We start from the raw sequence: 26,708 nt of genomic DNA on the forward strand, positions 1-26,708 counted from the left end.
GTAAGGCGAGATTGAATCAATTAGGATTATATTCGCTGGAGTTCAGAAGAATGAAGAGGGATCTCATAGAAACCTATAAAATTCTAACAGGACTAGACAGGGTAGATGCAGGAAGGATGTTCCTGAGGGCGGGGGAGTCCAGAATCAGGGGTCACAGTCTGAGGATACAGGGTAGACCATTTATGACAGAGATGAGGAAAAATTTCTTCACCCAGAGAGTGGTCGACCTGTGGAACTCATTACCACAGAAAGCAGCTTAGGCCAAAACAATGCCGACTGATTTCTCCGCCGTTGGGTTGCTCCGTTTTGCTGGCAGCCCGGGAGGTTTCCTGACGGCGTGGGGCTGCCCCACAATGGGAAGCCCCCATTGACCAGCCGGTGAAACGGAGAATCCTGACGGCGCGCTGAACCAGAAATGTGGCGCGGCGGGACAGAGAAACGTGCCCACAGAGTTGGATGATCAGCCATGATCGTAGTGAATGGCGGAGCAGGCTCGAAGGACTAGATGGCCGCCTCCTGCTTCTATTTCCTATGTTTCTACGTTTCTGCTTACTCGAGCCTCCTCCTATCCTTCATCATCCAGATCTACCATCATAACCATCTGAAATGAAAATTACTTATTGCCACTAGTAGGCTTCAAATGAAGTTACTGTGAAAACCCCTAGTCGCCACATTCCGGCGCCTGTTCAGGGAGGCCAGTACGGGAATTGAACCGTGCTGCTGACCTGCCTTGGTCTGCTTTAAAAGCCAGCTATTTAGCCCAGTGTGCTAAACCAGCCCCTATTCCCATTTCCCTCATATGCCTATCTAGTTTCCTCTCAAATGCATCTTCACAGCTTACTTCAACTACTTCTTGTGGTAGTGAGTTCCATACTCGCCCCTCTTTGAAGAATTTTCTTTTGAATTCCCTAATTGATTTCTTGGGGACTATCTTTGGTGGTCTTTAGTCATGATGCCCCAACCACATTGAGCTGTGGGGCAGGCTTAATGGACCAATTGCCCTTCCTTGTCCATCAATTTTGTACGTCTTGACTAATTGTTGTGTGGCTCAGTTCACTGGTTTAAATTTGACTTGATTGTCTGTTTGGGAAACTCTGTTCTCAGGGCTCCTCTCTCTTGGGTAGCTAAATCCCAAATGCTTGACAAACCAACATTCTTGTCAAGGTTGAACAGCTGATACCCGTATCTAAATTTGAATAGATGGAGCCAGTCACCAAACTCCTACAGGGTGAATCATGTGGCGCAGAAATGCTATGAAATATGGGTTGGAGTCTGACAATTTCGAATGGTGCATGTGGCATCTTCCAAATTGTGGAAGATCAGGCTCATCTCTGAAGGCCTCCATGGATGAATAGCTGACCAGTTGTCACCGTCTGCATTCACACATGCAGGATAACCATTGTGTGAAGTACAGAAAGCAGTCTACCTGTTGTAGAAGCTGAGCCCTTAAGAAAAGGAGAGGGAAAATGGACAAAATAAATCCTAACACAAGTGTAAATATCCCATAGCAATTTATTTAAAACAAGTAAAAGTGAAGCAATAATTTATTGAATAATTGAAGTTTTTGAAATATTTTAATGTATTAAAATTAATTACTTTACTTACTTTCATGTATTAAAATACTGCAAAATCATCATGTAACTGAATAATAGTACAGAGATACAAGTAAAATAAGCTTAAGAAGAGTTATGGTACAAACCTTGTAATTTTTCTGCTCCTCACTAAATGCCACAAGTATAACAGAAATGAAGAGATTCAGGACGACAAATGTCATAAAGATGATGCAGGACCCAATCAGAAACGAGCCCAGAATCGGGTTATAGTCCAATACCTGATCAGATTTGGACAAAGAGACGTTCAAATCTAACTTAAACCATTTTGTAAATAGACTGAACTGACTTACGTTGAACCTAACTAATTGTGAAAATGGTCAAAATTAAAGATCTTCTGATAAGCACTGATTACGTCTGAGTCTCTGCTTGGATGACACAGGACTTCACAAAACCTACTCGTGCATCCAATTTGATTGTCAATTCTAATATTAGGGAGCCTGGAGATAAATTGATGATATTAGTGGGTAATCATTTATTAGAATAGAGTGCAGAAGTGAATCCAGAACCACACTTGTATTGAAGTGAATGCAGCTACTGCGATTGTACAGAAGTGTAAGATAGTGATAGTTAAACAGTTTTCAACAAACAAGTTGTCTAAAGAATATTCTTGCAATGGTAAAGGTGTGAATTGACAGGTGCAGCTATACTATCACTTCTGTATTTCAATTTTTACTTTGTAACAATTAAATTGTGATAGTTTAACTCTCGGGTCAGGTCATTATGCAAATCTGGATTACAATACCATTCTAGATTATTTGAATTCTGCATGACACGAGGGATGGTGTTAAATCAAACTATAAAAGGATTTATAAAGATTGTATTAGACACAGAAACAGGCCACTGGGCCCAACTGGTTCATATCAGTGTTTATGTTCAACTCAAGTCTCCTCCCATCTTTTCTCATCTAAATCTTCTATTAAATATAACTTACTAATATGAATGACGCACATTATTTATTCCAATGCCTGCAATATAGCAACAGCATTAAACCGTGAATCCTAGTGAAACAGATTTAAATGCATCAATTATAGATTAGATAAAAATCAAAATCTTGTTCTTAATAGAGATCTTTTTGCAATAAGCTTTTTCCTTCCTTACCTCTTCATAGTTGAAGATCCCCAATTGAAGACTGACCATTGTCTCTGCAGCATCAAATATAGTTTTATACGAGGACATACTCCAGCCAAACATTATATTTGTCTGCAGAATAGAGATACTGTTGCATTAATAATGATCTTCTAATTACTAGTGTTGGATATTAAATGGTCAACTTTGAATATTCAAGAGATCCCGAAAACAAAGTCTGTTTTCATATAATGTACAGAAGTCTTTTAAAAGCCTGAAAATACAGTTGGTTCAGGTTGATCGAATGCCAAGCCAGAAAGTGTATAATATTGTGATATTGCTCAAATTAATATCCCTCTGCATCCTAGGTTCCTGCAAATAATTAAACAGGTGGGTAGTACAATGAACATTTTACCATGGTGTCTTCAGAGTTTTCAACTTTTCTTGCTTTCTCGTCTCTGACTTCACCTGCCAAAATCTCTCCTTCCCCTATTCGCTGTGAACCCCTTGACTGCGTCATCTCACACGCCTTTGCTGCTCCCATTGTGTCTAACACATATAAGGGCTTCTCTGTATGTTTTTTCAATTACATCTATGATCTCCTTCCCAATTCCATTTTCTTCTGTGTCCACCCCTGGAATATTGTGTGCAGTTTTGGCCTCCTGATCTGAAGAAGGATAACATTTTGCTAGTCTCTACAACCTGGCCTTTCCATTCATCACACCTTTGCTTCAGCAATGTTCTGCTAAATCCTCCATCTTGATGCTCTTATCCTTATTACAATCAGTAATTATCTGAAATGGTTGGCATTCCACATACAGAAAGAATGCTAACTTTGAGCAGTCAAATACAAATCCTTCAATCATCCCGGCGCCGGGACGCGATTCCCCGCAAAGTGGAGAATCGGCGCCATTGGCGCCGGTCGGGGGCCACTCTATGGGCCCCCCCCGGCGATTCTCAGCCCGGGATGGAGCGAGATGCCGTACCAAAAAACCGGAGTCCCGCCGGCGCCATTCTAACCTGGTCTTACCCGGCGGGACCTCGGTGTGGAAGTGTCCAGGGCGGCCTGAGGGGTGGGGGTCCGACCTCAGGGGGGGCCTCCGCTGTGCCCACCGATCGGCGGGCTGGCCTCTCGGGCTGGGGGCCTCCTTTCTTCCACGCCGGCCCCTGTAGCCCTACGCCATGTTGCGTCGGAGTCGGCGCAGAGAAGAGGTGCCACTGCGCATGCACGCATTGGCGCTGGTGCCACTGCGCATGCACGCGTTGCCGCCAGTGCCACTGCGCAGGCGTGGACCCCGCGGTGTCCAGTTGACGCCGGGATCAGCAGCCGGAGCGGCGAGGGTCGCTCCAGAGCCATGCTGGCCCCCTGTAGGGGCCAGAATTGCTGATCCTGAGGCCATGTTGACGCCGTCGGCAAACGAGTCAACACTTAGCCTCAGTTTCAGAGAATCCCGCCCCATGTTATTCTACCCTCCAGTTTAGTGAACACAGTGTATTGCACATCAGACCATTGGGACCACATAAAAGACTATCCAGCTTTCGCTCCCTTGCACATTATTCAAAAAACATTCTGTAATGCAAAGATTGACCTTGGATTTTCTGTGTTCTCAAAACACATTCCCATGTATCCCCCACCTTCACCTCAGCAATGAGCTCATGGACCTCTTTGTCATCAAGATTGAGACCATCTGATTGGCTGTCTCTTGCTGCTTTCTTCCTTTCCACAGCTCACCGGGCTGAACTATCCTAAAGTTCCCGCTGCCCTAGCCTTGGACTCACCGTTTCTTTCCCATCTCGCTGCATACTCTATCCCTCTATCCAAAGCTTGTCTCGTCTCATCTCCTGCAACCTTGACCCTATTTCCATCCAACTGTTGACCACCAGTTTCCCTTGCTGGTGCCCATGTTAGTTCATATTGTTAACAGTTCCCTTACCTCACATACTGACCCCCTTCCCTTTAAATCTACTGTCATCACTCCCATACTGAAAAATCCCAAACCCTTGACCTTACTGTCCTTGTTATCTAAAACCATCTCTCCACCCTCCTTTTCCTCTCCCAAGTCTTTGAATGAGGTGCCCACCATTCCTGGAAACTGATGCTCGAATATCTCCAATAATAATAATAATAACCACCTATTGTCACAAGTAGGCTTCAATGAAGTTACTGTGAACACATTCCGGCGCCTGTTCGAGGAGGCCGGTACGGGAATTGAACCCGCGCTGCCGTCTTGTTCTGCATTACAAACCAGCTGTTTAGCCCACTGTGTTAATCCAGCCCCAATCAGGTCGACACCCCAACAAAGTACTGAAATGGCTCTTATCAAAGTCACAAATTACATTCTAGGTGTTTGTGATTGTGGTACACTATCTGTCTTCTATCTGCAGCTTTTGACACGCCACCCCTCTTTCAGCATCTCTGCCGTCCAGCTGTGGTTCCATTCTTGTCTATTGAATAATATCCAAAGAATCATCCTGCAATGACTTTTTTTCTCAATCTTGCAGAGTTATCTCTGGAGCCCTCCAAGAATCTACCCTTGGTTCCCTTCTCTTTCTCATTTGCATGCTGCCCTGAGATGACATCATCGGAAAACGCCATGTCAGGTGTGAATCACATGATGGCACTCAGCTCTATCCCACCACTAGTTTTCTTGACTTCTCCACTTCCTCTCATTTGCCACACCGCTTGTCCAAAATCCAGTATTTGATGAATGGAAATTTCTTTCAATTAAATATCAGGAAGACCAAATTTCATCTGAGCCCATCACAAACACCATTCCCAGACCACCATTTCCATTCCTCTCCTTGGCAACTGAAGCTGAGCCAGACCGTTCCTAACCTTGGTGTTGCGTTTGATCTCAAGATGAAATTACCTTCCATTCCACATAAACTTGCGTGCATCCAAAACAATGCTTCCCATTTCTTGACTGGTGACAAATCCAGATCAACCAACTTGCTGACCTTCATTGGCTCCTGATCTAACAGCATTTCAATTTTAAGCTCTTTGTCCTTGTTTTCAAATCCCTCCAACACCTCGTTCCTTCCTATCTCTATCTCCTCCTGCCCGACAAACCTTCACAATCTCTGTTGCTCCTCCAATTCTTTAAAAAAAATAAATTTAGAGTACCCAATTCTTCTTTTCCCCAATTAAGGGGCAATTTAACGTGGCCAATTCACCTACTCTGGACATCTTTGGGCTGTGGGGGCGAAACCCACGCAAAGACGGGGAGTATGTGCAAACGCCATACAGACAGTGACCCAGAGCCAGGATCGAGCCTGGGACCTCGGCGCCATGAGGCGGCAGTGCTAACCACTGCGCTGCCGTGATGCCCTTGCTCCTCAAATTCTGATATTTTGCGCATCTTTGATTTTAATCGCTTCACCATTACTGGTTATGCTATCAGCTGCCTAGATCTTGTAGCCACCTGAGTTGGCCACTTCCCGACTTAAAATGGAGAACCGCAAAGGTTGAAGGGAAATTCAGCCAACACAGGCAATGACTAGCAAATGCAGAGATCATGTTTATTGGAACCTGCAAAACAACCAGACAGCACCGAAACCAGCAGCCATCTGCATAGTAATGTGCGATTCCCAGGCACAATGGCAACAGTTAAGGTAAACAAAGCCAAGCCAGTCTCCTTGGCGCCAGCAGGAGCCAAAACAAAGGAAGGCCAACGGACATTTAGGGACCGCCTAGCGATCAGGGAACCGCTCCAGCATTGGAGAAATCGATCCACGTGATCGGAAAGTAGGCCAATGACTTGGAACCAGGTACGGTGTCCGCCCCGAAGGGCAGGAAGCCTCTGGGGACTATAAAGTAAAGCCCCCAAGTTCAAATCATCCTTCTTTGGCAGGGTCACTCAGCAACTTGAACCAACCCTTGACAGTGACCTGTCTTGTTGCCTCCAAGCAAGTAAATCTCAAGTCAACGCTCGCTATGAGATAGGCGCTCCTAGCTACCAATCCATACCAGCTTTTGAATCCCGCAGACTCAGGACCTGAACGAAAGGCCATTTTTTCCCCTGACCTGGTGGGCCAGTCCGAAACTAAGTATAGGCCTGTTAGTGATAGAAATAGCCTAGAAAGTAGAGTTTATGCATGAGTAGTGATTTACTGTGTATAATAAATGTGTTTTGATTTGAATCTTACTAATTGGTGTGTTGAGTTATTGATCATTACTTGAACTTGAACCTCGTGGCGGTATCATGAAGATACCTGGCGACTCCAGAGCAAAGGTTATAAAACAGAGCCAATTGAACCAACCAAAAGTCAGCAACATATTACTGGCGACATCCTGACGGGACCCGATCTAGAAGTGGCTTAACCACTCCGGGAGAACCCAAAATTTGAATTAGAGATCCAATTGGGAACAGAAAAACCACAAGTAATCAAGCAGTTCTGATCAATCCTCATAATTCGGAAGTGTGTTAATGCATCGTAACTAACAGGGCTATAAGGTAAATTGACAGATTTTTGTTGCGACAAAACTGTCGGGAGTTTGTATTCCGGAAAATAGCGAAAGCCGTACCCGTAATTACAGCACCGCCTTAGTACCCCTCGTTCCAAATTTTGAGAGGAGTATTCAGAGAGGAAATATGGCAATGCAGGCAATGCAACGCCTCATGATCCCCGAAGAATTCGTGGTTGCAGCGACCAGCAGCAGAGTAGGACAGTGTCCCGTTTGGGACAAGGAAAGCAGAAAGTACCTCAAAGGGAAAGGATGGCCCCTTTGGAGCGAATTCTGTGAAAATGAGGAAACAGGTCCCGGGAGTATAGGACATACTTGGTGGGAGAACCTGAGCGAAATCCATAAGAAAAGCTTGGGAAAAGCTCGCAAGCCGATGGAAATCGTGTCCTGTTTGGCACAATTGCGAGGCACAGAGGAGGTCGTTCGGACGCTCCGCAGAGAGATAGAGGAGGCACATCAAATGAGTAAGGTCGATGTGAACGAGATAGAGAAAGAGAACCTAGAATTAAGAAGGAAGTTAGCAGCAAAGGACGGAGAGGTGGATGATGCCAAAAGGGCACACCAGTCTTGTCTGGCGCACTTAAGCAGCTTCCAATCCCAGTACGAAAAGGCCTATCAGGACACGCAACATGCAGTCCTGGTACGAGAGGAAACAGAGAAGCAGGTAAAGGCATTGCAGAGGCAGTGTAGTGACCTGAAAGCAGCATTACGAGCACTCCATACTACCACCACGGAGCACAGACAGAGCTCACTAGATCACGCAAAGTGCTGGAAACAGATTGCAGAACTGCAATCTTTGCTTTCCGTTCAGAAAGGATTCCAGAGCACCTTTGGATGCAAATTAGATGAGGAAGACGGCCCGGATTGGGAAGAATTGAGTGAGACAGTGCAGAGATATGTTCAGGGAACATGTGTGCAGGGAAAGCCCCAGAAGAGAAAAATGCCCCAACCCCCCACAGATCAGATAGTTCAGGCTCCAATGAATCCAGTCACCACCCACCGCACAACTACATCGGACGACACGGAATTTCTGTACACCACCCCCTTAACAGTGACCCAATTACGGGATGCGTGCGGTAAAATCAAACCGTTCCTTCCCACCTCAGACCCCCACCACTTCTTTGCCAGAGTAAAACAGCAGGCTACCATGTACGGCCTGGATGAGCGAGAGCAAGTAAAGCTCACAGTTTTGAGTTTAGACCCTTTGGTCGTGGCAGCCCTTATCGACCCACAGAATGTAGGAGGAGGCACCCTTGCAGAAATGCATACCGCGATCCCAGATGCGATCGGGTATAACCGGGGTGACCCCGTAGAAGGCCTCAATAAGTGCAGGCAAAAGAAAACCGAGCACCCCACAGCGTTTGCTGGACGCTTGTGGATCCATTCCGCAGCAGTTTTCGGAGACTTAGACCGCGCCCACTTGTCCCCAGACAACATGGCCAAATGGACCTGCACCCTTATCCCCCATGCCACAGAAACAGGACAAAACGTCTGTATGAATTATGACCCCTCAGAGGAAGCTCATAATAAGAAATGGGTTGTAAAAAGATTGTCCCGCCCCTGGGAGCAATCTGTTCAAAACAAACCCACGACAAAAATCCCGAAGAATAGCAGGCAGAAGCAGACATACACACAATTAAGGCACACCAGAACCCCGCATGGGTAAATGAAGGCAGGAACAGCCCCCCACAAAAGCCACAGGAGTGTTACAACTGTGGACAGTTAGGACACTTTGCACGAGAATGCAATGCCCCACGAAAGCCACAGAGAGTCCAGCAGGCAGGCACTCTGAATAAGAATAGGACAGAGCCCATACATAGTGTGAGCGCCCGTTCAGACCAGACGTACCTGAACAGAACGGACTGACGGTGTGCGGGCTCCCCCAGTTGGGTCTGCGACACCCTTTGGGATAGGTCCGGCCGACCAGTAGTTGCAGCAAAGATACGGGGACAGCCCATCGAATTTCTCTGGGACACAGGAGGGTCCTGCACCACAATAAATTCCTCCACCATATTCCAGAAAGACACGTGGCCCACTACAGCCATCATCACCCTCAGCGGCTTTACAGGCCACTCACAGCAGGGACACATCACAGCCCCTGTACCCATTCAAATCGGCAACATCACCACCAAGCACCCCATAGTCTTAGTCGACCTGCCCCACACAGCAGAACACATTCTGGGAATCGATTTTATGAATTCCCACAACCTGTCCTTTGATCCAGTCAACCAATGTGTTTGGAGAATGGCAAAATCCGCAAGAGCCCCCGCAACGCTTACAATAGGAGAATATGCAAACAAGATTAGCACAGTCGGTGAATTTTGGTTTGACCCGACCACAATTAGCACAGACAAGCAGGTTAGGGCAGTTCTGCAGAAGCACAGGACAGCATTCGCGATCCACAAACACGACTGTGGCCGGATGACTGGTTCCGTTCAAATCACAGGACCTGACCCTAGACCCCAAAAGCAATACGGATTTCCCCAAGAGGCAGAGGGAGAAATCGCAAAAGTGATCGACAGCTTATTAGAGCAAGGCGTACTTAGATCAGTAGCCTCCACTAATAATGCCCCGATTTGGACAGTGAGAACGCCCGATGGATCATGGCAACTGACCATCGATTACCGGGAACTCAACAAAGTCACCCCGCAGCAGTCCCCACGGTAGCCACAAGTCCCGAGACCATGCTCAAACAGGGACTCAACTCACGATATTTTACGGTTTGGGACATCAGTAATGGATTCTGGTCCATTCCATTGGCAAAGGCGTGCCAGTACAAATTTACCTTCACTTTTAAAAATCAGCAGTACACGTGGACATGCCTTCCACAAGGATTCCACAACTCCCCCTCCATTTTCCACCGACAGCTGGCAAATGGATTATCGAAATTTTCTTGCCCCGAATGTCTGGTCCAGTATGTGGACGACCTATTACTGCAGACAGACACCAAGGCAGAGCACATCGAGCTTCTGTCCGAACTCCTGGAACTCCTACAGAAAATTGGTTGCAAAGTAATCCCCCAAAAGGCCCAGATTTTGGAAAACAAAGTGATATATTTGGGTACGATTATCTCGCACGGTAAACGCGAGATCGAGCATAAAAGAATTGACTCGATTGCCAAATTGCCCCTTCCCCAGAATGTTTCAGCCCTCCGGTCGTTTTTAGGACTGGTTGGCTAATGCCGAAACCACATTGACGGTTTCGCCAGCAAGGCAGCGCCCCCCTCAGACCTCCTAAAGAAAGGAGCCCCCTGGGAATGGCTTCCGCAGCATACGGATGCTATGGATGCTTTGAAAAGAGCCCTCATTGCAGCCCCCGCACTACAAGTTCCAGACCCACTTGCCCCCTACGCTATAGAGATAGCTAGCATAGACCGCACCCTTTCGGCCGTGCTCCTCCAGGAACGGCACGAACAGTTAAGGCCCGTGGCTAACGCCTCCAGAGTCTTAGATGCTGTGGAGCAGGGATTTTCAGCCTGTGAGAGGCACCTGCTCACAGTTTTTTGGGCAGTACAATATTTTTCATACATAACCGGACTCAACCCCATCACAATCCTGACGGAATACCCCCCCACCCAACGTTTACTGGACGGACGACTTAAGGACGGTACAGTCAGTCAAATAAGAGCAGCTTGATGGACCCTTCTTTTGCAGGGACGGGACATCACTGTTAAAAGGACCAAGACCCACACTTTCTTAGCCGATAACCTTCAGTACTCAGGCACCCCCCACGAATGTGAAATCATCTCACCGCACCACAACACAGGCCCCTTTATTGCAAAAACACCCCCCAGAAAGATAGATAATTCACCCCAGAGCCCCCAGCACACAGACACGTGCGCACCTTTAAGAATATATGTGGATGGTTCTTCCACAATCTTAGAAGGGAAGCCCATTACAGGATGCAGCATTTATGTTGAGGACGTGCAGGGAAGCGCCCTAAAAGAAATATCACTAAAGCTACCAGGCCACTTAGGCGCGCAGGCGGCAGAACTAGCAGCGGTTGCGTACATTGTGGATCACCCAGATTCCATCCCCAGCCCAGCAGACAAAAACTCGGACAGCCTCTACGTCTGCAATAGCCTTACAGAATTCCTACCCCTGTGGAAAGCAAGAGGATTTGTTTCCGCAGACGGAAAACCCCTCCCTTCAGCCCCATTGCTCCGCCACATTTTAGAAAAAGCACAGAACAGGACATTCGGAATCGTTAAAGTTTGAAGTCACCACCGTTCCTCCCCCCCTGGAAATGTAAAGGCCGACGCACTGGCAAAAGCAGATTCCAGGCATGGATATTTTTGGACACCCCCCTGTAGCGCACAAAGACTCCGAGAGACGAATAGAGTGAAGTCGATGAGGCTTTATTAAGCGTGACTGTTCCCCCGCAGTTCAGTAGTAGACTGCCTGCGGGGGAGGACTCCTGGTACTTATACTCCACCTTCAGGGCGGAGCTAGAGGTCAACGTCCAACCAGGACCCGGGATCTGTCAGCCAATGACATCACGGCTTCACAGTCCCACATGACCCCTAATGCATACTACCACATTCACCCCTTGTTAAAAATGAACCCAGCGGGGTGATGCTTCGCATGGTGGTAAGGGTTTACAAGGCTGGTCCTGGGATGAAAACTTTCGCATGTTATTACAGTATGTACAAGGTTTTTTTTTTGTTTCGAACTATTTACAGTAATCGTCAGGAGAAAAAGACAAAATGTTCTCGTTAAAAGTCCACATTTTGTAGTGTTAGATCGACGCCACGAGTCGGTCGGGCGGTCTGGTCATCCGTGTCGATCGCCTCGGCCCCGGTGGTGGTGGTGGTGCTTGTTCCGGTGTTGTCGTCTCCGGGAGCCTTACGGTTTCAGCTTGGGCTTCACTCCTGGTCGGGCCTGGGAAGAGGACCGATCCTCCTGGGAAGGGGGCGGTCGCGGGGTGCGGCGGTGGCAGGAAGGGGGTGATTGGTGTCGGGGGGGTGTGTGTGTTGCCGGCGGGTGCCAGATCTCGCAGGGAGACCGTGTCCTGTCGGGGTACTCCACGTAAGCGTACTGCGGGTTCGCGTGAAGGAGGTGAACCCTTTCGACCAACGGGTCCGACTTGTGCGCCCGCACATGTTTTCGGAGAAAGATGGGTCCTGGGGCCGCCAGCCAGGTCGGCAGCGACGTTCCAGAGGAGGACTTCCTGGGGAAGACAAGGAGGCGCTCATGAGGCGTTTGGTTAGTGCTAGTACACAGTAGTGACCGGATGGAGTGGAGGGCGTCCGGGAGGACCTCCTGCCACCGTGAAACTGGGAGGTCCCTGGACCGTAGGGCCAGTAGGACGGTCTTCCAGACCGTGCCGTTCTCCCTCTCTACTTGCCCGTTCCCCCGGGGGTTGTAGCTGGTCATCCTGCTCGAGGCTATACCGTTGCTGAGCAGGAACTGGCGCAGCTCGTCACTCATGAAGGAGGACCCCCTGTCGCTGTGGACGTATGCGGGGCAACCGAACAGTGTGACGATGGTGTTCAGGGCTTTAATGACTGTGGCCGCGGTCATGTCAGGGCAGGGGATGGCGAATGGGAAGCGGGAGTACTCGTCCACCACATTAAGGAAATATATGTTGCGGTCGGTGGAGGGGAGGGGTCCTTTGAAATCCAGACTAAGGCGTTCAAAGGGGCGGGAAGCCTTAATCAGGTGTGCACCATCCGGCCTGAAAAAATGCGGTTTGCACTCTGCGCAGATGTGGCAGTTCCTTGTGACTGTACGGACCTCCTCTGAAGAGTATGGGAGGTTGCGGGACTTAATAAAGTGGTAGAACCGAGTGACCCCCGGGTGGCAGAGGTCCTCGTGGAGGGTTTGGAGGCAGTTAATTTTTGCGTTGGCACATGTGCCGCGGGATAGGGCATCGGACGGCTCGTTCAGCTTTCCGGGACGGTTTGTGCTAAAAACGCACTTGTCCTCGTTGTACGTGAGGTTCAAGGCTTTAGCGGTCTGGAGGAATTTTTGGAGGTTGGCGTCGTGGTCCTGCTGATCGTGGCTGCAGATGGTTACATTGTCGAGATACGGGAACGTGGCCCGTAACCCGTGTTGATCAACCATTCGGTCCATCTCTCGTTGGAAGACCGAGACCCCGTTTGTGACGCCAAATGGGACCCTTAGGAAATGGTATAATCGCCCGTCTGCCTCGAAGGCTGTGTACTTGCGGTCACTTGGGCGGATTGGGAGCTGATGGTAGGCGGACTTGAGGTCCACGGTGGAGAAGACCTTATATTGGGCAATCCGATTGACCATGTCGGATATGCGGGGGAGAGGGTACGCGTCTAGTTGTGTGTACCTGTTGATGGTCTGGCTATAGTCTATGACCATCCTTTGCTTCTCCCCTGTCTTTACTACTACCACCTGTGCTCTCCAGGGACTATTGCTGGCCTGGATTATGCCTTCCTTTAGTAGCCGCTGGACTTCGGACCGAATGAAGGTCCGGTCCTGGGCGCTGTACGGTCTGCTCCTAGTGGCGACGGGTTTGCAATCCGGGGTGAGGTTGGCAAACAAGGATGGGGGTTGAACCTTGAGGGTTGCGAGGCCGCAGATAGTGAGTGGGGGTATTGGGCCGCCGAATTTGAAGGTTAGGCTCTGTAGATTGCACTGGAAGTCTAATCCCAGTAATGTGGGGGCGCAGAGTTGGGGAAGGACGTAGAGCCTGTAGTTTTTGAACTCCCTCCTTTGCACCGTTAGGGTAACTATGCAGAAGCCTTTGATCTGTACGGAGTGGGATCCTGCAGCTAGGGAAATTTTTTGTGCGCTGGGACGGATGGTCAAAGAACAGCGTCTTACCGTGTCGGGGTGGATAAAGCTCTCCGTGCTCCATGAGTCGACCAGGCATGGTGTCTCGTGCCCGTTTATCAGCACCGTTGTCGTCGTCGTCTGGAGCGTCCGGGGCCGTGCTTGGTCCAGCGTCATTGAAGCCAGACGTGGTTGTAATGGTTGAGCGTCTTCTTCGAACCCCGTGGAGCCGTTGACACTGGGGTCCGTTGTTGCCGTCCAAGATGGCGTCGGGGGTGAACAAGATGGCTGCCCCCATGCATCGCACATGGCTGGGGGGTCACAAGATGGCGGCGGGGGTGGACAAAATGGCCGCCCCCATGCGTCGCACAGGTCTGGGGTGGTCCAAGATGGCGGCGCCCTTCCTCCCCTCGTGGTGGCCGGGACCCAAAATGGCGGCGCCTGCGGGTCGCACATGGGGCGCTGGGGGGGGTTGGGGAGCGTTAGGAACACGCAGGACTCCCTCTTCTCTGGGGACAACGGTGGCCGGGACCCAAAGTGGTAGCGCCGGCGGGTCATACATGGGGCGTGGGGGCAGGGGGGGGGGTGGTTGGGGAGCGTAAAAGGCGTGCAGGGCTCCCTGTTCTCCGAGGAGAGCGGTGGTCGGGACCCAGAGTGGTTGCGCCTGCGGGTCGTACATGGGGCGCTGGGGGGGTTGGGGAGCATAAACGGCGTGCAGGGCTCCCTGACCTCCCGGGACCGGCACACAGCCGCGAAATGGCCCTTTTTCCCGCAGCTCTTACAGATCGCTGCGCGGGCCGGGCAGCGCTGCCGGCGGTGTTTCGCCTGGCCGCAGAAATAGCAGTGGGCTCCCCCGGTGCGACTTGGCGTTTGAACCGCGCAAGCCTGTGGGGTGTCCGGGGGGGGGGGGGGTGGGTTTGTCGCGACGGGTGCGTACGGAGCCCAATGGGCTGCCGCGCGGTCGGGGCCGTAGGCACGGGTGTTTCGCGCGGCCACGTCTAGGGAGGCTGCTAGGGCCCGTGCCTCTGAGAGTCCTAGCGACTCTTTTTCTAAAAGTCTTTGGCGTATTTGGGAGGAGTTCATACCTGCCACAAAAGCATTGCGCATTAACATGTCCGTGTGTTCATTTGCGTTCACCGGCGGGCAGCTGCAGGCCCGTCCCAAAATTAGTAGCGCGGCGTAGAATTCATCTATCGATTCTCCGGGACTTTGCCGTCTCGTTGCGAGTTGATAGCGAGCGTAGATCTGGTTTACTGGGCGAACATAGAGACTTTTTAGTGCTGCGAACGCCGTCTGGAAATCCTCTGCGCCTTCGATGAGGGAGAAAATCTCCGTGCTTAACCTTGAGTGCAGGACCTGTAGTTTTTGGTCTTCTGTGACCCGGCCGGGGGCCGTTCTGAGGTAGGCCTCGAAACAAGTCTGCCAGTGCTTGAAAGCTGCTGCTGCGTTCACTGCGTGGGGGCTGATCCTCAGGCATTCCGGGATGATCCTGAGCTCCATAGCCCTTTAGTCACGCTTAATAAATTGTAGCGCACAAAGACTCCGAGAGACGAATAGAGTGAAGTCGATGAGGCTTTATTAAGCGTGACTGTTCCCCCGCAGTTCAGTAGTAGGCTGCTTGCGGGGGAGGACTCCTGGTACTTATACTCCGCCTTCAGGGCGGAGCTAGAGGTCAACGTCCAACCAGGACCCGGGATCTGTCAGCCAATGACATCATGGCTTCACAGTCCCATATGACCCCTAATGCATACTACCACACCCCCGAAAGCGCACCAGTGAATGCAGTTCAGGTCTCACAGACTAATATTGAGGATTTAGTGCAGGCCCAGAAGCAGGATAACAATCTCGGAGATTTTGAAAGGAAAATTTACGGCACCTTACGATAAATTCAAAAATGCACTGACCACACACGTGGTGTTAAAAGACACCCTTTATGTGGTTCCTGAACAGGACAGGAATCAGCTCATTTGTTTATTCCATGACAGTCATGGACATCAGGGAATTGATCCCACTACAGCCCACCTCAGGCAGCTCTGTTGGTGGCCAAGTTTAAAAGAAGACGTAACGCACTACGTTGAGAATTGCCTTATCTGTGCCCAGAACAATCCGGACAGATAAGCCAAGAAAGCTCAACTTAGTCACACCCTCCCCGTTAATGGCCCCTGGACTAACCTCCAGATTGATTTTATAGGACCATTGCCCCCTTGCAGGAATGGTTATAAGTATGTACTCGTTGTGATAGACACGTTTACAAAATGGGTAGAGGCATTCCCATCCAGAAAGACCACAGCCAAGATCTTAACCCACCACATCTTTACGAGATGGGGACTCCCCCGCAGCATTGAATCCGACCAAGGTTTCCATTTTACAGGACGTGTCATGAAGAACGTCCTCACGATATTTGGCATTACCCAAAAATTCCACATCGCATACCACCCCCAGCCGAGTGGTATCGTGGAGCGCATGAATCGGACCCTAAAATCAACCCTCAGAAAAATGGTCCAGCAAAACAACACCACTTGGGATTCAGTCCTCCCTTTAGCTCTGATGTTTTTGAGAAATACGGTTTCAACATCTACAGGTTACACCCCACACACCCTCATGACCGGACGCCCCATGAAAGGGACAGAATTTTTATTGGGATTAGATTTGACCAGCCCCGAAGTGACGGCCCTCACACACGAGAAAGCAGTAGAACAACTGGTAGAGAATGTTAAAACGGCTCAGCTAGCAGCCGCGGTACGATTAGGCACACAAAAGAAACAGAGCAAGGCCTGTTTCGACAAGACAGTGCATGCGACTGAGTTCAGTGTAGGACAGCAAGTAATGCTTTCCGTATACAACCCCTGCACATTCCTGTCACCTAAGTATTCGGGTCCGTACTCCATTGCGGACAAAGTAAGCCCCTCCGTGTATAAAATTAAGTACCCCAACAGAAAGACTGCGAGGTTCCATATTAACCAGCTTAAGGCATATGGCCCACAGTCCAACCACGCACACCACATCATGTTCGACGCAGCAGACCACGCCCCGCCCACAGCCAACGAAACCCTACCCTCCCCCAACACGTCCAGCCCAGCCACGGACTCAACCTCAATTCCACCCCCGAACTCTAGACTCCGCCCCGGAATGCCCACAGACTGCAGCAGTAGCGACAGCGACTGTGACACAGACAATAGCCACAGCACGCCTCCCTACTATCCCCAGGCAACAGGACCCACACCCAGCGAATCTGACCACGATTCGAGTGATCCCTTCCTCATCACATTCCTCAATAAGCCCCACTAAAGGCCACCGCCCTACGATTACGACCCCGACTCCGTCCCCACAGAACTAGACACCACCTTTTGGCACCACTCGTCTGGAACGACGAGATGGACCCCAAATCACACCATGCAGCCCTATCAGCCCTGATACATTCGAGAGTATGGCATCAAGGAGAAGATGACGACTTTGAGTCTGACTCCCAAGGCGAGAACCCCTTTGCGACCCTGTTCGCAACAAATAACTGAGGTGTCTAGATGATGTTTTAAAAAGGAACCGCTTGGGAGAAAACGGTGTCCTTTCTGATGGAACCTGCAGCATGTTTAATGTTGTTTGTAGTGGCATTGTTAAATGTTGTTTGCAAGATCGAAAAAAAAATTTCACGGTGCCACCACCCTTCTGACGCCCACTGGCAGTCAGAAAAACTAGTTTGTCCTGGACGCTAGTTCAGAGGAACTAGTTTGTCCACAGAGACTTGTTAATGTCCCAGACGCCAGTTCAGAGGAACTCATCTGTCGACGGAAAAACAAACTGTTCATAACTGCCCTTCAGGTTTAAAGGTAAAACCAATACGGCAACCCTCCACGATGACTACATTTTTGCCCATTCTTGTCGGTTGCTCAGGCAGTGGAGAAACAGCTTGGGACCCGCCCTGCCTGGGAGCCCCCCCTCTGGTCAGCTACGCTTGGGTAGAGCACACACGGCATTGGTCGCCGTCCTACCCGGGGATTCCATCCAAACCTTACCCGTCGCGGCGCATACGCACCTCATTTCGGCACTTTTGGTTCAAAAAGTTTTGTTTTGTTTTCAGGCAACCCTTAGGCTGCCATCCCTATGCTATTTACATCCTCAAACATTTGGATGGTAAATAGCACAGTCTGCGAGACGGCTCGCATTGTTTCAGTATTTTTAAGTGTGTCTTGTCCTGAATATTTGGTTTAAAAAATAAATAAATGAGGGAGTCACACATGGGGCGGGTTTCTCCTACCCCCCGCCGGGTCAGAGAATCACCGGGGGCTGGCGTGAATCCCGCACCCGCCGGTTGCTGAATTCTCTGGCCCCGGATATTTGGCGGGGGTGGGAATTGCGCTGCGCCGCTTGCACCCCGGTATATAGGATAAGATCCCCTATTTTCGGTTATGACCAGACCCCCGACCCCCACGATCTATAATGAAGGACATTCGTTTGCGTTCCTTTTGTGAAGAAAGAAATGTGTTTCATGAGCAATTGTACAATCCTGAGCTTGATTGCCAAGCCAGGAAAAATGTGAATAATGCTGCCATGATTTTGTGTGTATTGTTTAGGAAGGTAATATGATTGAATGTTTGAGTAAGTGTAGTTTATTGAGGACAGTTAGAGGTACCGTTTTTTTTATTTTGTAATGCATGTCCCTGTTTTGACATAGCGCCAGTTAGAATGTCAGTTAAAATTTTTCTTGCATAGTTATGGTCAGTGTAGAGGCCATAGAAGAGTGCTCCCCGGGTCAGGGAATGAAGACAACGCAGTTATGTGATCCTTCACGCTTCGCGTTTGGATCACAAGGAGGGTGTGTAGCCACCTGAGTTGGCCACTTCCCGACTTAAAATGGAGAACCGCAAAGGCTGAAGGGAAGTTCAGCCAACACAGGCAAAGACTAGCAAATACAGAGATCGCGTATATTGGAACCTGCAAAACAACCAGACAGCACCGAAACCAGCAGCCATCTGCATAGTAATGTAGCAGCCATCTACATAGTAATGTGCGATTCCCAGGCAAAATGGCAACAATTAAGGTAAACAAAGCCAAGCCAGACTCCTCGGCGCCAGCAGGAGCCAAGGCAAAGGAAGGCCAACGGACATTTAGGGACCGCCTAGCGATCAGGGAACCGCTCCAGCATTGGAGAAATCAATCCAAGTGATCGGAAAGTAGTCCAATCACTTGGAACCAGGTACGGGGTCCGCCCCGAAGGGCGGGAAGCCCCTGGGGACTATAAAGTAAAGCCTCCAAGTTCAAATCGTCCTTCTTTGGCAGGGCCACTCAGCAACTTGAACCAACCCTTGACAGTGACCTGTCTTGTTGCCTCCAAGCAAGGACGTCTCAAGTCAACGCTCGCTACGAGATAGGCGCTCCTAGCTACCAGTCCATACCAGCTTTTGAATCCCGCAGACTCAGGACCTGAACGAAAGACCATTTGTTCCCCTGACCTGGTGGGCCAGTCCAAAGCTAAGTATAGGCCTGTTAGTGACAGAAATAGCCTAGAAAGTAGAGTTTATGCATGAGTAGTGATTTACTGTGTATAATAAATGTGTTTTGATTTGAATCTTACTAATTGGTGTGTTGAGTTATTGATCATTACTTGAACTTGAACTCGTGGTGGTATAAAGATACCTGGCGACTCTAGAGCAAAGGTTATAAAACAGAGCCAATTGAACCAACCAAAAGTTAGCAACAATCTTTAAACTCTGGAACTCCCTCACTCCCCCCGTCCTCCCACAACCCTCTGAGCTGCTTACAACATATCTTCCTTGACCAAACTTTTGATCAGCTGCCCTGATATCTCCTTTTATGGCATGGCATCACATTTTTATTGATAATACTCTGGATAATTGCCTTGGGACATTTTGCAGCGCGAAAGACGCAATATTAAAAAAAGCTGTCACTGCTGTATGACATGCATTTTTCATAATTAATTCTATTTAAAAAATAGATGTAGCAATATATGGTAATGGACGAGATGAAGATTAAAAGGAGAAGTAGAGACATTATTAGATTCAAATATTGGTGTTTCCAAAATCCACATGGCACTCAATGCTAGAGCAATAGCTTAAAATGTTCCCAGCTTATGTCAAAGGAATGAGGCAGAGAATTTACACAGTTTTATCTTCTGGGTGTTCTACCACTAGAGGCTCATTGTTCTAAATAAAATATTTATTTGTACAGGTGCCTATAAATATATAATTTTCCAGACCGGGAGCCAATGTAGATTAACAAGCCCAAAGAAGAGAGGGGAACATGACTCCCATAGAATTGCAGAACACAAAAACAAGCCATTTAGCCCAACTCACCTATGCTGACATTTATCCTATTTTGCGGCAAACTAAATTAACAAATTAAGGACAAATAAAAAGGCAGCCCCTGAAAAGGACACAACATCAAACAAAAATAAGTCTCAAAGGAAACTTAAAGCATCAAAACAGAATGTGATTAAAGGGGTGGATAAAACATCCCAGTTCCCGCGGTGCCAGCTGGCCATAGAAAGCCTTGATCGTGCCGTAGGACACTGTGTGCCCCCTGTCCAAGGACACGAGGCCACAATTGTAGTTCCAGAAGAGGGGCAGACAGTCAGGCCGGATGCCCCCCTTGACCACCTATTGATGGCAAATTTGGCCAGCCCCAGTAACAGGTTCAAGAGATTTGGGCCCCGTATCTAAGGGAGGATGTGCTGCCCTTGAAAAGGATCCAGAGGAAGTTCACAAGAATGATCCCTGGAATGAAGAGCTTGTCGTATCAGGAGCGGTTGAGGACTCTGGGTCTTTACTCATTGGAGTTTAGAAGGATGAGGGGGGGAGAAGGAGAGGCTGGTGGGGGAGATGGTGAGGGTAGACAGGAGGTATGCGGAAGAACCTGAGGAAGGATTGTTGAGGAAGAGGCGCAGCCTCCAGGCCGAATTCGACCTGGTGACCACCAGGAAGGCGGAGGTGCAGTGGAGGAAGGCCCAGGGGGCGGTCTACGAGTATGGGGAAAAGGCAAGCCGGATGCTGGTGCATCAGCTTCGGAAGCGGGACGCTGCTAGGGAGATCGGGGGAGTTAAGGACAGGGGAGGGAGCGTGGTGCGGAGTGGGGTTGGCATCAATGGGGTCTTCAGGGACTTCTACGAGGAATTGTACCGATCCGAGCCCCCACGGGAGGAGGGAGGGATGGGCCGTTTCCTGGACCAATTGAGGTTTCCAAAGGTGGAAGAGGGACTGGTGGTGGGACTGGGGGCCCCGATTGGGCTGGAGGAGCTGATCAAAGGGATAGGAAGCATGCAGGCGGGGAAGGCACCGGGGCCGGACGATTTCCCGGTCGCGTTCTATAAAAAATATATGGACCTGTTGGGCCCGCTATTAGTTAGGACCTTTAATGAGGCAAGGGAGGGGGGGGCTTTACCCCCGACGATGTCCCGGGCACTGATCTCCTTGATCCTGAAGCGGGACAAGGATCCCCTGCAATGTGGGTCTTACAGACCGATTTCCTTGCTAAATGTAGATGCCAAGGTGCTGGCGAAGGTCTTAGCCACGAGGATTGAGGATTGTGTGCCGCAGATCATCCATGAAGACCAGACGGGGTTTGTGAAGGGGAGACAGTTGAACGCGAATGTGCGGAGGCTTTTGAACGTTATCATGATGCCGGCGAGGGAGGGGGAGGCAGAGATAGTGGTGGCGATGGACGCTGAGAAAGCCTTCGATAGGGTAGAGTGGGGGTACCTGTGGGAGGTGCTGAAGAGGTTTGGGTTTGGGGAGGGGTTTGCCAGGTGGGTTAGGCTGTTGTACGAGGTCCCGATGGCGAGTGTGACCACAAATAGGAGGAGGTCCGAGTACTTTCGGTTGCACCGAGGGACGAGACAGGGGTGTCCCCTGTCCCCCCTGCTCTTCGCACTGGCGATTGAACCCCTGGCTATGGCACTGAGATAGTCGAGGAACTGGAGGGGGTTGGTGCGGGGTGGGGTGGAGCATAGGGTGTCGCTTTATGTGGACGGCCTGCTGCTGTATGTGGCGGACCCAGTGGGAGGAATGCCAGAGGTAATGAGGATGCTTAGGGAATTCGGGGACTTTTCGGGGTACAAGCTCAATATGGGAAAGAGCGAGCTGTTCGTAGTTCAGCTAGGGGACCAGGAGAGGGGGATTGGCGAGCTCCCACTAAAAAGGGCGGAGAGGAGTTTCAGATATTTGGGGGTCCAAGTGGCCAGGAGCTGGGGGCCCTGCATAGGCTTAACTTTACAAGGCTGGTGGAGCAAATGGAGGAGGAGTTCAAGAGGTGGGACGCGTTGCCGCTGTCCCTGGCGGGTAGGGTGCAGTCAATCAAAATGACGGTGCTCCCAAGGTTTTTGTTCCTGTTCCAATGCCTCCCCGTGTTTATCCCGAAGGCTTTTTTCAGGCGGGTTAACAGGAGTATAATGGGGTTTGTGTGGGCGCGAGGGACTCCGAGGGTGAGAAGGGTGTTCCTGGAGCGGAGTAGAGATAGGTGGGGGCTGGCGCTGCCCAACCTCTGTGGGTACTACTGGGCCGCCAATGCGACAATGGTGCGCAAGTGGGTGATGGAGGGGGAGGGGGCTGCATGGAAGAGGCTGGAGACAGCATCCTGTGTGGGTACGAGTCTGGGGGCGCTGGCAACGGCGCCGCTGCCGCTCCCTCCAAGGAGGTATACCACGAGCCCGGTGGTGGTGGCGGCCCTCAAAATCTGGGGGCAGTGGAGGCGGCATAGGGGGGAAGTTGGGGCCTCGGTGTGGACCCCATTACGGGGGAACCACCGGTTCGCCCCAGGAAGAACAGGTGGAGGGTTTTCAGGGTGGCACAGGGCAGGCATACGAAAGTTGCGGGACCTCTTTGTGGACGGGAAGTTCGCGAGCTTGGGTGAGCTGAAGGAGAAGTACGGGCTCCCCCCGGGGAACACCTTCAGGTACTTACAGGTAAGGGCGTTTGCCAGACGGCAGGTGGTGGAATTCCCACGGCTACTGCCACACACAGTACAGGACAGGGTGCTCTCGGGGGAGTGGGTGGGAGTGGGGAAGATCTCGGAAACTTACCAGGTGATGCAGGAGGAGGAGGAGGCCTCGGTGGTGGAGTTGAAAGGTAAGTGGGAGGAGGAGTTGGGAGAGGAGATCGACGAGGGGACGTGGGCAGATGCCCTAGGGAGGGTGAACTCTTCCTCTTCATGCGCGAGGCTCAGCCTCATACGGTTTAAGGTGCTGCACAGGGCACACATGACCGGGACAAGGATGAGCAGGTTCTCTGGGGGAGAGGACAGGTGTGTTAGGTGCTCAGGGAGCCCAGCAAATCACACCCATATGTTCTGGGCATGCCCAGCGCTGGAGGAAGTTTGGAAGGGTGTAGCGAGGACGGTGTCGAGGGTGGTAGGATCCAGGGTCAAACCGGGCTGGGGGCTCGCAATATTTGAAGTGGCAGAGGAGCCGGGAGTGCAGGAGGCGAAAGAGGCCGGAATTCTGGCCTTTGCGTCCCTGGTAGCCCAGCGAAGGATTCTCCTTCAATGGAAAGATACGAGGCCCCCAAGTGTGGAATCCTGGATCAGCGATATGGCAGAGTTCATTAAATTGGAGAGGGTGAAATTCGCCTTGAGAGGGTCGGTACAAGGGTTCTTTAGGCGGTGGCAACCGTTCTTAGACTTTCTGGCAGAACGCTAGACATTGGTCAATGGCAGCAGCAGCTCGGTGGGTGCGGGGGGGGTTTACTTTATTTTTGTTTATGTTATTTACACTGGAAGGGTCTGAGGGGGTGTATACACCTGTTGTCTTAAGTCGGGGTGTTAATGTTAATTTATTATTTAGGTACGGGTGGAGGGGTTTGGGGGTTTGCTTTTTTAGATTGTGTTTTGTACTTAACCCTGTTGGGTTCTTTTTTCTTCCTCATTTTGTTATTGATATTTTATGAAAACCTTTAATAAAAATTATTTAAAAAAAAAAAAGAAGGATGAGGGGGAATCCTATTGAAACTTACAGGATACTGCGAGGCCTGGATAGAGTGGACGTGGAGAGGATGATTCCACTTGTAGGAAAAACTAGAAGCAGAGGACACAATCTCAGACTAAAGGGACGATCCTTTAAAACAGATTTGAGGAGGAATTTCTTCAACCAGAGGGTTGTGAATCTGTGGAACTCTTTGCCGCAGAAGGCCAAATCACTGAGTGTCTTTAAGACAGAGATAGATAGGTTCTTGATTAATAAGGGGATCAGGGGTTATGGGAAGAAGGCAGGAGAATGGGGATGAGAAAAATATCAGCCATGATTGAATGGCGGAGCAGATTTGATGGACCGAATGGTCTAATTCTGCTCCTATGTCTTATGGTCTTATGGGGTCTTCCTCCCTCTCCACCCCGGCTGCTCGGAGTTCAGGAGCATGGGGCTGAAGTGATTTTATTCTTATTGCACAATTCTTCTTCCACGCTCCTAGCCCTGTTAACTCCATCAGCATATCAGCATATCCTTCTATTTATATCTCCCTCATGTGCTTAACTAGTTTCCCCTTAAACGTATCCATAACTAACCTTTTAAAAATTATTTCATGTGATGTAGGTGTCAACTGGCTAAGCCAGCATTTGATGTCCATTCTTAAATGGCCTTGGACAAGTGGTTTGCTAGGGGTCAGTGAAGGGCCACCCACATTATCATAGAATTTACAGTGCAGAAGGAGGCCATTCAGCCCATCGGGTCCACACTGGCTTTTGGAAAGAGCACCCTACCCAAGGTCAACACCTCCACCCTATCCCCACAACCCAGCAACCCTACGGGCAATTTTGGACACTAAGGGCAATTTATCATGGCCAATCCACCTAACCTGCACATCTTTGGACTGTGGGAGGAAACCGGAGCACCCGGAGGAAACCCACGCACACACAGGGAGGATGTGCAGACTCCGCACAGACAGTGACCCAAGCCGGATTCGAACCTGGGACCCTGGAGCTGTGAAGCAATTGTGCTATCCACAATGCTACCGTGCTGCCCACAAATATCAGCGGTTACTGTGGGCCTGGAATGAAATGTAGGTCAGGCCAGGCACGGATAACAGATTTCCTTCCCAAAAGGACGTTAGTGATCCAAATGATTTTTTACAAGAATTGAAGGCACCATAGTCCCAGATGACCATAGGCTGCTTTCCCCTTTGAGGCGAAGAGCTGACTGGTGGTGATTTAACCTGAGGGTCACCACACCTCAGGTGGGGGTCAAGGTTAAGAAGGTGGGGCCTTCGTGAATATCCTCAGCCAGTCCAGGATTGGACCCATGTTGGTGGCCTCACTCTACATCATAATCCAGCTGTCCAACTAGCTGAGCTAAACCAGCCCCCATTTTATACAGCAATGGAAGTTTCATGATTAGGCTAGCTTTCAATTCCAGATTTGTTTTATGAATTGAATTTAAGTTTCACCAGCTGCCAGGATGAGTTTTGAACCCGTGTAGTATCCAATCTTCTGGATTGCTATCCAGGGACGTAATTCCAACGTTTCCCCTCTGACTACTGCACTGTTTCACCACTCTGGATAACACTTCTGCTGAATCCTCATTGGTGTACATGAGGATATAAGCAGCAGCTTTTTAGATCAGCTGAAGTTTATGGATGCTGGAAGGTGGGAAGCCAACAAAGAGACTCAAGAAACTAGTGGCAGAGGATATAAATTTAAAAAAGAGAAACCATGGGCTTGATGCTCCGATCCCCGATGCTGAAATCGAGTTCAGCGATGTGGCGGAGAATCCCCGATGATGCGGAAATCGGGGGCGACGCTGCTTTCGCGATGCTCCGCCCCCTGAAACGTGGCGTACCCAGGAGAGTACACCACGCGTCATATGCACGGCCTCCGAACATTAGCTGAGGCCCGCCCCGCGTTGCTCCGTCCCCGACCAGCTGAGTTCCTGACAGCGTCGGACTCTCATGAACTCAGCGTGCGGCTGCGGATTCAGTCCAGCGCCGCCACAGTCGGGGGAGGGCCGATCCGCGGGCGGGGGGGGGGGGGGGGGGGGACTTATTCGGGGCTGGGGCCACTGTGGTGGGGCGGTCTGGGGTGCTCAAGCCGGCCGAAGGGGGATCTATTTTGTGGGCCGTGTCCGGCCACTGCAGGCCGCCACCGTGCGCATGCACGACCACGGACCCAGCAACTCTACGTAGAGTTGGGAGTTCTACGCTGCCTGGCTACTAGCCCTCCCCCCCGGAACACGGAATCGGTGGCCGTTTTGCCCCATTGTCCTGGCATAAAACTCCACCGTTTTCACGCTGGCGTGGGGACAGTCTCCAGAATGGAGAATCCAGCCCCGTGACAATGTCTTTGTTCAAAGAATAATAAATGTTTGGAATAATCTAAACAACCAGAAAAACTAGTATTATAATTCTTCAAACGTCAGAAAGCTCAGTTGAACTTGGGCTAAGTGTCTGTGAAGTGTACACCTTTAAATGACAAGTTGAGTAAAAATATACCCTTGCTTATTGAACTTCAAGTAAAAAACAAATGGCACAATTGAAATATGTTGTATTGTGTCACCATTAGTGAGAACTTACTGCAATAGAATAGGCCAGAAACATGATTAAAATGACAGTCAGAAAGCCTGAGATGTCCCCCCAGGCTCGTTTTAAGGTTGATGTAATCATGTTGAGTTTGGGATTAAGGCGCAGCAGGTGCCAAAGTTTGATTGTTGCTAGGAGAACCAGGAAGGCAATCAGATAACACATGATTGCATCTGCCATTGCAGTCTCGTAGAAACTCACAAAGCTGTAAGAAGCATAGCAAAATGGAAATTAAACATCTCCTCAGATTTATATCTATATCCAGAACCTTAGGAATAATGACTAATACTGGTATTGCTTTGTGGTGTCT

The 26,708-nt window shown here is 50.0% G+C and overlaps 1 protein-coding gene across 1 annotated transcript in view; it reads right to left on the bottom strand.

Annotated features, from left to right (window-relative positions):
- The window catches only part of LOC140430450 (polycystin-1-like protein 2), a 228,784-nt gene that overhangs the window by 790 nt on the left and 201,286 nt on the right, over window positions 1–26,708 (bottom strand). The window contains exons 40-42 of the mRNA XM_072517932.1: window positions 26,393–26,603; window positions 2,712–2,813; window positions 1,700–1,831 (exon numbers count right to left, since the gene is read on the bottom strand). Coding sequence (XP_072374033.1) covers window positions 1,700–1,831; window positions 2,712–2,813; window positions 26,393–26,603 — 445 coding nt within the window. The remainder of the gene's footprint in view (window positions 1–1,699; window positions 1,832–2,711; window positions 2,814–26,392; window positions 26,604–26,708) is intronic.

This window comes from Scyliorhinus torazame, chromosome 10 (assembly GCF_047496885.1).
Source record: "Scyliorhinus torazame isolate Kashiwa2021f chromosome 10, sScyTor2.1, whole genome shotgun sequence".
NCBI lineage: Eukaryota > Metazoa > Chordata > Chondrichthyes > Carcharhiniformes > Scyliorhinidae > Scyliorhinus > Scyliorhinus torazame.